Genomic DNA, 12,731 nt, shown 5'->3' with positions numbered 1-12,731 from the left:
TCTTAAAAGTCACAGCTTCCAAATGGAATGCTCCTCTATTTGAGGCCCTCTGTAGCCTTGACACCATCCTTTTATCAGTGACCTTCTACCTTCACAATGAACCAGACACAGGCTCACATACCACCTGCCCCCACAGCAAAAATACAGGAGGGTGTGGATGCATTAAAATTGTTTATGAACCAAACCTACTCTAACCTTCTCTAACCCTCCAGACAGCCACTCATCTTAAAATCCCTGCAGGCCACCTTTGCTGACTTTTTTGAGGGAGAAGCCAAACAGAATGCTCATCATTAAAGCTCAGTTATAAATATCTGTATGTATGGAATACTGCATCTGAAGGCTGCCAGTGAGTTAAAATATCTTGGTCAAATAATAAGCTCACATTTGGGGATGCTGAGAGGAGGTTCTAGATGTCTTGTGTTATGCAGCTTTGTGCAAGTCCTATTTAACTTAGTAGTTCCAAATAATGTGGAAGTGCAAGTAATGAAAAATAGTGTGCTCTGAACGTCTTCAAAGAAAAAAGTTCCAACATAACAGGACATCAGTAAGCACCTGGTTAATGGAACAGTCAAAGCAAACACAGGGCATCAAATGTTGCATTAAAGCTAGAAGAAAGCTTATGATTTCTCTTACATAAAAGATTAATTTAAGAGAGGGAGTGCTCTGATGCGATTTCACGTCTGTTAGTCAAATTGAGAAGGTAAGAAAAGATGACAATCAGCACAGAATAAAAATGTCTCCCCATTTCCTCTCCCTGTCCAAGAATCGCTTGCTTCTTATCTCTTGAATCCATTTCAAAGAAAGTAAAAGGCCTATTATTCCAGGTGGGTAAGTGTAAGGTACTGCTTTTGGGTAGAATAACACCAATGATAACAAGAGGATGAGGGATCCAGAGGAGTCACAGTGTACGTTTTCTTGTTGTTAAAAGTCGTGCAACAAATGCCGACCGCCCTGGAGAGCAGAGAGAAAGGCCGCAGCTCCCCCTGCACACAAGTGGGATGTGCCACATCAAGAGCACTTCTCACTAGTTCCGCAGGTCCCTCTTCAGAGACCAGGCAGCAGCCACGCAGAAGGGGAGATGAAGAAACCACCTGGGGACAGCTTAAAACCTGGAAGGATGAAGGCTAAGCAGGCCTACAACAGTGAGAACTGGGTAAAGACAGACATTCTAAAAACTGTTAAACAGTATGTTTATTTAAACTGTTACTTCTCATAATTTATTGAATGCTATCATAGGTCATTATCTTCATTCTACTTCCTTACTGGGTATATTCAATACTGTTACAAGAAACTTTATATGATAAAGTTAAATAAGAATTAAAAGTACCCCTAAGAATACAGTTATGAATGGGCATGGTGGTGCACACCATGCCTCAGGAGGCTGAGGCTGGAGGATCACAAGTTTGAGGCCAGCCTCAGCAACTTAGGCCCTAAATGACTTAGCAAGACCTTGTCTCAAAAATGAGAAATAGAAAGGGTTAGGGATGTGGCTCAGAGGTTAAGCACCCCTGGGTTCAATCCCCAGTATCAAAAAAAATTAAAGAAATAAAAAATAAAAAATAAATAGTTATGATCTGTGTGAGAGGATTCTTCACTACTGTGCAGCCTAGTCCCCAATGTGGTTATTTGTTTCTGTTTCAAAGAACCAGCTTAGTTTATTTGAATTAGGTTAAATTCTGGTACATTAGAAGGGTTTTTTTGTTTTTTGTTTTTTGTTTTTTTTTTTTTAAAGAAAATAAACAGTAAGGGCTGGGGAGATAGCTCAGTCGGTAGAGGGCTTGCCTTGCAAGCACAAGGCCCTGGGTTCTATCCCCAGCACCGCAAAAAACAAAAACAAAAACAAAAAAACAGTAATATTTTCACTAACAAAAAAACTTCAAAGAATTGATTACTTCAGGTGGCAAAAGACATGAGGACAGACTGACCCTGTCCTTCCCAAAGCTTCCCTCAGTAGTGTCCACATTACAGAACACTGAGCTGACAGATGGAAATTTCCTCATTCTTTTCCTCTTTGGAAAAAAGACTCCACCCCTGTGGTACTAGGCATTGAACCTAGGACCTCACAAATGCTAAGCAAGCACTGAGCTACATCCCCAGCCCATTTTATTTTTATGTTGAGACAGGGTTATGCTAAATTACTGAAGCTGGCCTTGAACTTGTGGTCCTCCTGTCTCAGACTCCCTAAGAGCTGGGATTACAGGCGAGAGTCACCATACTGGCAGAAAAGTATTTTCTTTAAATTCCCACAACTTTGCCTAGACTCTAAAGCTGGATCAGGTGGCTCAAAACTATAGGTATAGCTATTACTAAACCATACCACAGAAGACCTTAGCTACCAACAGTACTTTACAGCATCATTAGCCATGTCAAAATTTGTGGCAAAAAATCCTATTTGGATTACAAAGAAAAGAGGCAGAATAATACAAAGGACAAGCTGCCTTTCATCACATTTTCATTTGGTCACCACCACACTCTTAGTAGAGGCATTGCTATTAAACGATGGAAAACAAAAACCCAGAGGTTAGGGCACTTGCCCTGGGCTTGGGGTCAGGGATACTGTTGAACCTCAGAAGTGAGCCTCAGTCTCTGATCCCTCAAGACCAGCAGGGGCTGCCTTGGGAATACACAGCTTGTGTGTCCTGCCCTCTGAGAGGGGACCAGGAAGGCGAGAGCATAAACTGGCAAGGAAGCCACACCCTGCTCTGGCTCCTTCTACAACCACCACCCACCACCTCATAACCACAAAACCAATTTTCCACACTGCTTTTCAAAGACAGAAACGGAGGAAACCGTTGTGGTAGCATACAAGTACTTTTTCAAGGCATTCTGTCTCAAACCATCTGCTCTGGAAAATTCAAATGGGGACCAAATGGAGAGTTTTTCCTGCCTCACTGTACTGCGTTCTCTTGATTAAAAGGGGAAACCACAGAAACACTTAATTCTTTAAACAAGAATTTATGGACCCACTTTGGACCGCACAGTTTTGTTTTTCTGTGATTTATGCAGAACTTTCAATCTGGTGGAGACAGAATATTTTTTTTAATGTACTTGGTACTTACATATTGAAGGATTATAACCAGCAGGTTTGGCAGTATATTCAAAACAGGCTTTAACCTTGAGGCTGTATAAAATCAAACACATATTTCTTAAAAGATGCATTACTGAAGCGGGGAAAAAAACACAACACGCTCCCCAGCTCTCCAGTCCCCCCGCTGCCCACTGATGAGTAAAATGTTATATACTCACTGGGCAGATTTCTCTTTCCTTTGCCCAGCATGCCCTTAATCTTCCCTGCAGCTCCCCAGGGCAACAAGGTCATCATAAAGCAGAGGAAACTGAGCCAGGCTCCCTGGAACCCGGAGGAACTCTTACCATATCCCGCTTGGCGCCCCACACACTGTTTTCTGGCGGAGATCAATTCTGTTAGGAGTTACTGTGATGGTTTTCTCTATGTTAATCACAGGCCGGGACCTGAAGACAAAGGAGTGAAAAACAGCTCAGTCTTTTGTTTCCCTGAAGGCGAGATTCATTCACATACTAGATGGCCTCTTTAGCTGCCTTGGTACATCCTAAAACTCACAGCAAAAGTTTGCACATATGACTTCCTCCCCCTCATCAAAACAAACAGCTGTTGATATAAACTTAGGTAACTTGAAGAATACAGTATTTAATATTATACATTTTAAAATTTACAAACTTAATACATGCAACAAGTTGCAGAGTCTTAGCACAAATATTATGCCTCTAACATAGTCAAACCTAGTAGCCTTGAATGTTCTTCTAGACATATATCAGTCTGTGTTTGTTACAAATATCTAATAAGTGTAAAAAATACATAAAGTGTCAACTAAATGGAAGCTTTTCATGCTTATTGTTCTATATATTGATTTGCCTCATTCACTAACATCTCAGAGGTCTTCTCAAATGTATACACTTAGATCTCATTCGTTGTTTTTCCATGGCTAATGACTGTACTATATCAATGCAATGTTCTTTATTTAATCGGTCCCAATTTGTAGGCTTCATTCTTGTTAGGCTTTCTGTTCTGACAAATATCATGGCACAAACTCATGCACCCACTTGAGTTCATCTAGCATGCCTCCAACATGCTAGAATTCCTAGAATTTCTTAGTCAAAGAATATGTACATTTAATCCTTTTTTATTTAAATTTATTTAAACTGACATAAATATATGAAAATTCCACACATATAATTCTACATACATAATTCATAAATATATAAAAAATTCTATGGCATCCTATGTGATGCTCTGATACTCGTATACTATGAAATGCTTCAATCAGGGTACACAAATCTCCTCAAACATTTATCATTTATTTGTGGTGAAAACATTCAAAATCCTTTCTTATAGCTTTATAAAATATACCTTAATTATTTATAGTCAACCTACAGTGCAAGAACATATGTGAACTCCTTGCTCCTAACTAACTTAGTCCCTACTGAGAAACTTCTCCCCATCCTCCCTCTCCACTGTGCTCCCCAGCCTCTGGTAACACCCTCCTACTCTCAACTTTCATGAGATCAATTATTTTAGATGCTACATGAATGGAATCATGCAGTACGTAATTTTCTGTGCCTGGCTTATTTAACTACACATAAAAATATCCAGTTCTAGCCATGTAATCGCGAATGACAGGATTTCCTTTTTTTTTTTATTGGCTGAGTAGTATTCTATTGTATATACTAGCCACATTTTCTTTATCCATTCATCAGCTGATGACACAGGTTGTTTTCATTTCTTGGCTCTTGTGAATACTGCTGCAATAAACATGGAAGTGCAGATGTCTCTTTGAAATACTGATTTCATTTCCTTTGGATATACACCCAATAGTGGGACTGCAGATCATATTGTAACTCTTTTTTGTGCCTGTGTGTGGTACTGGAGGTTGAACCCAGGGCCTTCCACATGCTAGGCAAGCACTCTGACAACAAGCTACAGTTTCAGCCTACCACTGGCATTTTTATGTTTTGAGGCAGGGTTTTTGCTACATTGTCCAGGCTGGCCTCAAACTTGGATCCTCCTGCTTCATTCAGTTTCCCAAACAGCTGGAATCGCAGGTGTGCACTACCTTGTTAGGCTATTTTTATTTTAAGGAACCCTGGGTACTGTTTCTCCATGATGGTGACACTAGTTTACACTTCCACCCACAGTGAAAGCATTCCTTTTCCTCTACTTTTTTTTGCCAGCACTACTTCATTTCTTCTTCTGATTTATTAAAAGTCATTCTTCCTGGGGTGAGGTAATTTTTAACTCTGGTAATCCTGCCAAAATACACTCCCACCACATTTTACACCAGCATACACCTAAACCTGGGCTGCTATCAAGGAGTCCATATGTATGTGAATTTTAGCAACAGAGCCAATCCTGAACTTTTAAATCTCCCTCTTATAAACATTTGCCCTTCCTCATCCTCCCCACCAAAATCCCACCCCAGCCTTAAGAAAGCGTAGTCACACAACTTCTCCAGCTCCACAATAACTGAGCAAACACTCAAATCCTTCCACCTTTTCCCATCTCTCCTTCTCTCCCAGCCCACAAACACTCAGCAGTGGGGAATCATACCTCTGCCCTGCTCAACATGTGAAACATCTTTTCTCTCCTTAAGTATTCTCCCCTGCTCTAGACAGTCAAAGAGGTCACCATGAGTCAGGGCTGTCACCACCACAAAAAATACCAGTCCACGGTGGACTGGGGATCCTGCCTCACTTCCATCACTCCCCAGCCAGAACTCAGAAGGTCAATGGTTTCATGAGGATTCAGCGAGGCTGCTTTTAGTGGGCTTGTGGTAAGTCCAGCCATCCTGAAGAACAGTGTTTTTACAGGGAAATGGGTTCCAATCCCAAATGGTGAGTTCGACTCAATCTACAGTACGGGCTGGAGAGGGCACGAATCCATTGGGGCAAAGACAGGGACCACTAAAAGGGCAAATACTGCCTACACTTCCTGTTTCTCCATTTTCCTTTCCTTTTTTTCTTTATATTTAGCTAGCTACTGGTTTCTAAGACACTAATTCAATATATTCTTGAGTTTTGAGAACATATTTAAAAGGCAAAAACCTACACTTTTTTTCCTTACTTGTAAGTATTTTAAAATCAGTTGCCACAGATGTAGAGTGTTTTACATGTCACAGCATTAATGCATTACTGTGACATGAATTCTAAAATATTTTAACACATTTCTGCCTTAGGCCTACTTTAACTTCTGTTTTTTAAACATACAACACAGTTTTAAGGACACCATATATACAAGTGATGAAAAAATGTGTCTAACACATAAGGCAAATCTTACTGGCTTGTCTGCCTCACGTTTAATCAGTGTTTAAATACCCGGAAGTACTAGTATAATTTAATGGAAAGATGCCCAGGACTGAGTTTGGAAATATTTAGGTGCTCTATTCTGTTCTCTAAGGACCCAGCTTTAAAACTCTCAATCAAGTCCTGGGCCTCAGTTTCTTCATTTGAAAAATAACGAGGATTGGTTCTCTTGTTATGAAAGGATTTTGAAATTTACTCTCTCATTATCTATGAGGAAAGGAGGAACACGTTAACAGGATTTAATCACCAACCTACTTATGAGGACAGCAAAGTAAGGATATTAAAATATCAATTACACCTAGACAGGAAAATGCTTATCTAAAGTTTGGTTATCTACTTATTGGGAAAACTTGGTAATGAGATTTTGGCATACGAGGTCAAGTGTTCTTTGGTAGTTGAGGGCTATACCTCAAACTAGAACTTTGAATTGCCTTTAAAAACAAGCTTGCTAAAACAGTTGACTGTCATAAAGTCGACCTTCTAAAAATGTTGAATTACTTTAAGGCCAACACCTGTATAAGCAGAGAGAAACGTGAAGGCACCGTCTGAGAACTGCTGGGAACCCCTGCCGAGTGCATTAACCTGGGAGAGCACACAGTGCCACGCTGCTCTGCTCTCCAGCATGGTGGCTCAGAAGGTCAAGGGGCTCTCAAGACTTTCTCACCGGGAACACAAGTCACTACCAATATAGCATCATCTCCCCCAAGCTCTGTCCTTCCCAAGTCACATGTTAAATTATTTACGTGGTTCACTTTGGTTTCTTCTTCATATATTCTTCGCCACTTATTTTCAAGTCTCCTACTTTGGCCATCTGTAACTAATTTCTATTGTTCTTAAGTTTTCACGAGATGGCTTTCCTAGATCTTGCTATTTAACCAGAAAATTATTTTTCTTTCACTGTATCAAAACACTCTCTTCAGAAGCATCCTGGGAGCTGGATGCTTTGTTGCAAATCTATAGTTCTAGCTACTCGGAGGCTGAGGCAGGAGGATCACTTGAGGCCAGGAGTTCAAGACCAGCATGGGCAATGTAATGAGATCCCCATCTCAAAGAAACAAAAACTGTCCTGGGGTTGGCTTCTAATCTCTAGGGCTTTGGGAGATCATCTTTTCGGTGTGGCGGCTGTTTCTATACCTGGAATTCTAAAAGACTACAGGGCAATAAAGGCACCCAGTATACAGACGCAGCTTTTCAGATTTAGAGTTTCACCATACATTACTACCCATTTCTCTAAGGTTACTTTTTAAGAAATGAAAATGACTATAATAACAAATAGTTAACAAAACATCCAAATGGTTCATTTTCACTAGCAAAAAATGCAAATTAAATCAAAAGGTGAGATCACTTATACACAGGCAAAACTTAGGTGCATTAGGTTCAATACTGGTAAGGCTGTGAGAAATCAGGCCCTCTATGAACTGAAATTGTAACACCTCATCCGAGAGCATATGTGCTAATGCAAAAAAAAAAAAAAAAAAAAAAAACCTGTATTCCAGGAGTTTTATTTCTAGGAATTTTTCTTAAAAAACAAGAGCCCATGACTCAGACATGAACAATATACTGTGTGTGTATGTTGTTTATAATAAAAATCACAGGCTATCTAAAATTTTTATCAGCTGAGGACTGATTCACTGACTGCATATGATGGACTAATATTAAGTCACATTACATGTCTGTATATGTGTCTTCATTGACAAAGAAAAGCACCCAAAAGACATGACATTTTTATACACCAGAAAAAAGCAGTTGTGATGTGGTCTTTAAAGATTCTAAATAAACAGAGATAATCAAAACTGCTAAAAGTTGTTTTGTGGAGGATAGGAATACTTATGAACTCACACTTGCTATAATTCTGTGTTAAGATTTAAAAAATAAGAATTTGCTTTTATAATAAAACATTTTTTAAAAATCAATTTTTAACAGTGATTTTCAATAGCAATGAAAGCTCTGGGGAAAGGAGATTCAAAGGCAGCTGCTGGGCACAGTCACAGCCTTTCCAGAGGTCAGCCAGGGAAACTGAGTCAAGTCTTCACAACTGTACAGTGATTTCAATTTCAGAAGTTTGTCACAGGAAAATAATCAAGGGCATGAACAAACGTAAGGATGGTGACCACTTGTAACATGATAGTGATGGAGACTGGGAAGCAATGTCAATGACCAAGGACAGTGTGGTTAAGCAAACCGTGAACCCGGCATGGGATGCCTAACAGCTGTTTTACATATTTTGTACTGTCAAATATTATGTTTTGTTTTTCATCAAAAGAAAGGTTTCAGAGGTGTATTTATGGAGTAAAATATTTCACTAATTCTTACCTACCTTTTCCCGATTAGTTCAAAATGAACAGCGTTTTACAGAAGTATTTTTATGACATGATTATACCCAGCTCAAAAGAAAAGAAAATATCTTTAAAATTCATACAAACCATTTCCTTTAAGCATAGGTATTACAAATTTCAATTCAAAAGATCAAAACTTTAGTATAACCTGATTACAGAACATTCTTAATCAAAGTTAAAGAAAACAAACCTGAAAATAGCTACTGAATCTGAGAGGGAACCAACAGCAACATCAGGATAGGAATTTCTATCAAGGTCCATATTTCCAGCAATTGAATATCCAAAATAAGGTGTTGTACCCTCAAGAACCTGAAATACAAAGAACATCAGAATGGATACTGGGCCACCAAAATCAGCCAATTATCTATGCTTTGAAAAAAGACACCCAAGTTTTTTTGTTTTTTTGTTTTTTTTTTTTTAAGTATGAGTTCACTTGTAAGTTATATTAAATTATAAATTACAAATATACATATAACATTTCATACATTTTATTTCTTAAAATTCATGATTTACATAGTATCTCAAAGGATAAAAGAGCAAATTTTTATGTCTATTTTACTATATTAAATCAATCAGAGCATTTGAAATCAATCCTCCCTACGGTAATACATTCTTTTTTTAAAAAAAGAAAATTTCATACTATTGTAGACTAGTAAGTAAAAAAATTCACTTAAACTTAAATATTATATTATGAGGCCAAAAGTCTTGGAACATCAGCTTTTTGCTGAGACTCCACTTATAGAAATCCAGGTTACCTGGGTTGGTTTGGTATTTATTCCATTTGCGGATCCATGATAGATAAAAACCTTCCCCAAATCATCATAGGGAGCTCCCACTGCAATATCTGTTGATAACACCACAGTTTTACAAACACTCCAATACAATGTTTTAAAATAAGAGGACATAAAAACACTCATTGAAACAACCAAATAATCTACCTATTAAATCATAATTGTTTCACAATTTGTTATCTACCTGGATAGCCATCTTGATTAATATCTCCAATATTTTTTACTGCAATGCCAAACATAGAATCTTTGGTTCCATTAAGACGAATTGGCTTGACATTATTCCATCTGCCTTGTTGGTTAATGTAGACATACACTGCACCTCCAACTTCTCCATCTCTGTCAAAATACTGTGGGGCTCCAATTACTATATCCTGCCACCTAAGGACATGAGGGGAAAGAACTATGAACCATTGGCTAATAGACCTGCAAGCCTGGGAAGAAGACAAGCAGCCCAGTATTAAAGACAAACAAAAAGACAAAATAAGACCTCAAATCAAGATTGTATGTAACATCGGTTAAAACATTTTAAAGAAAAAGTAGCCTGTAATAATTACCCCAAGAAAATTATTGAGGATAAAACTCAAAATCACTTCCTCAAGGTAAAACATTACAGCAGGATTCCCAGCAAAGATCCAATATTCACACCCATCTACCTGGCACCAGCTTACCATAGATTATTTAGGTATTGACTTTTGTCACCAGTTCCTTTTTTTTTTTTTTTTTTAATTTTCAGGTGGCGCTGGGAATTAAACACAGGAGCCTGTACATGCTAGGTGAACACTCCAATACTGAGCTGCACCCAGTCACCAATCCCCATTTTCTAGGAGACATTCTGGATGTTCTTGGACCCCTTATGAAACCACAGAACAGTATCACGTAGATGTCATTTTCTGAGTTAAATTTTTTTCAAGTTTTAATTCTATGAACCCATGTTTCCAAGACATGGGTAAACACTGAGCATTAAAAGTATAATCTTATGCCCTGGGTAGGATAATGAATACAAATGATGAAGATGGGGTGGGATGGCAAAAGTCTGATGGGAGATACAATCTTTCATACCAACTAACCTAAAGGACAGCTATTCTCAAAAACAACAGAAGTTGGTCAAAGCATCCATGATTCACAATATAAAATCACCTCCTACATCCTTACCCATCTTTGTTGAGGTCCACCACTGCCACATCATAGCCAAATGAAGAAGCCAGACCTTCCCCATCAAATATATGCTCAGGGAGAAGATGTGCAGACTTCATGTCTCTTTTTAGCAAAACCACAGCTCCACTGTGATTGGCTCTTGGAGCACCAGATACAAAAGTGATCTCATCTTTAGAAACAATACCTTTCCCCGAGTCCAAAGAAAAGCCTAGAAAAACAAAATAGAACCTCTCACATCAATTCTGTATTTCAGGAGGTGCATGGCACCGGTAAATTCCATCATTACCTTTTCTTCTGGTTTCCCACTTGGCTCCTCCTGACCGCTCCCCAGTTACCATATATATAATGGGAGTTATAGAGCTAAGATATTTGACAACAGAACAAAGTACTAGGGCTGTTTCTCTGGTTTCTGTAAGTTTTAAAGACTTTTAAAGAAAAGTGCCCATGCTATTTAGCATTTGAATTATGAAGTATTCATGAATCTTAAGAATCAGTTCAAACCCTACTTTAATATTAAAACTGATAGAAGGAGAGCAACCCAGATACTGAGCTATCACAGGAACACTACATCATATGCAGAGGATACAACCTGACTAGTAGCATTGCTGAGCACAAACTGTAGGGTTCTGTTGTAAAAGTATTAATCACTACATTACATGAACACAATCCATGTTCATCAGTCTCCTTGGTAATCAGGTAAGAACAAATGCCAGCATCATTAATAGACCATAGATAGCACTGCATTATTTTGGACAAACTTAGTTCTCAAACACAAACATGCAAACAAAACCATGACTGATGATACACAGTATTTGAGAACCTTGTGTGAAACAATAGAGGTGAATAAAGTGTCACTGGTATCAGTTCCATTCTCGTTCAAAGAGAAGAAAACATTAAAATACCCAATTATAAAGCATCAGATAGGATGTCAGATTACAAAAGCAGAGATTTGCTGGACAGCAAAACTAAACGCCCATATAAAAATTCTTCAAAATAAGAAAATCTTTCTATATAAGGGTGAGGCAGATGTTGAAAAATATAAGCTCACCCTTTCTATAGGACTTTAGTTCTGAAAAGCTTCACCACTACTGTTGCAGTTCTCAAATTGTGAGTTGAAAAATATGATGAGCCACAAGTTTAGAATAGGGTGATATAATTGAATCCAGCTCTGAAAACCATCTGGCAGCAGAGCCTCAACCAATGGCATGCTTTTCGTGTGGGCTTCACTTGAAATGAAATAGAAAATAAAAAGATTTATGCTCTGTATGGATCAAAAAAATTTTTAAATGACCATGACCAAGACAATTTATTTGTCATCTCAGAGGTCACAAACCTAGGTAGCTATTCATCATCACATCGGGGGATGTGTCAGGCTGCTCCCTGGGAGGCCGTGTTTTATAAACAAACTGATCAGGATCTGTATAGGAAATGCTGGTCAAAAACAGCAGGCCTGTACACATGCACGGAACGGAAGAGATTGAAGAAAAAAATCATTATGCTTGGTAAGAGGCAGGAGCGCCGCTGTCATTCTGGCTGGCTGATGAGCCTGCCACCAAATCCAGCGAGCTGCCCTCCCCGCCAGCTCCCCAGACCTCAGGCAGATCACTGTATTCCCAAACCCACTCTTCTCTTCAATGACAGCTTCACACACAGCACAGACAAGTGAAATGTAATATGAAATAATTTCTTTCTCAGACATTCACTTTGGAGGAAATCCACTCTAAAAGTGGCAAATGTGTTTAAAAAAATGCTTCATATTTTCATATGTCTGACAGCAACTATGTTTATAAAATCCATAGGCGTCTGTCATAACTGCCAAAATGTTGGTTTCTTGACCAGAATGATTAAAATTAAACACTCCTCATTATAAATAATCCCTAAATAATGCATCTAAAGAAAGGCTATTGGTTAACATAGCCTCCAATAAAATATTTTTGTTGCTACTCACCTTGAAAACCCATGTTTAATACTTAAGGCTACAAACCCTTGACCCCCAGCTCCCTTCCTGTCCTGCAAGGATGCCAGCAGACCATTTACATGCCTAGCTGCTCCCCAGCTTCATCATTTTCAGGAGTGTTTCTTGTCTTGGCTGAGGGATTACTTATGGTGTGGC

The 12,731-nt window shown here is 38.7% G+C and overlaps 1 protein-coding gene across 2 annotated transcripts in view; it reads right to left on the bottom strand.

Annotated features, from left to right (window-relative positions):
* Itga6 (integrin subunit alpha 6) overlaps positions 1-12,731 on the bottom strand; it is a 75,144-nt gene that overhangs the window by 22,584 nt on the left and 39,829 nt on the right. For both annotated transcript variants that reach the window (XM_047544616.1, XM_047544618.1), the window contains exons 6-11: positions 10,616-10,826; positions 9,648-9,841; positions 9,428-9,516; positions 8,863-8,981; positions 3,373-3,471; positions 3,060-3,121 (exon numbers count right to left, since the gene is read on the bottom strand). In XM_047544616.1, coding sequence (XP_047400572.1) covers positions 3,060-3,121; positions 3,373-3,471; positions 8,863-8,981; positions 9,428-9,516; positions 9,648-9,841; positions 10,616-10,826 — 774 coding nt within the window. The remainder of the gene's footprint in view (positions 1-3,059; positions 3,122-3,372; positions 3,472-8,862; positions 8,982-9,427; positions 9,517-9,647; positions 9,842-10,615; positions 10,827-12,731) is intronic.

Source organism: Sciurus carolinensis, chromosome 3, assembly GCF_902686445.1.
Source record: "Sciurus carolinensis chromosome 3, mSciCar1.2, whole genome shotgun sequence".
Taxonomy (NCBI): domain Eukaryota; kingdom Metazoa; phylum Chordata; class Mammalia; order Rodentia; family Sciuridae; genus Sciurus; species Sciurus carolinensis.
Note: the sequence above shows the minus strand (reverse complement) of the source record. Positions and strands in the feature narration are given on the sequence as shown.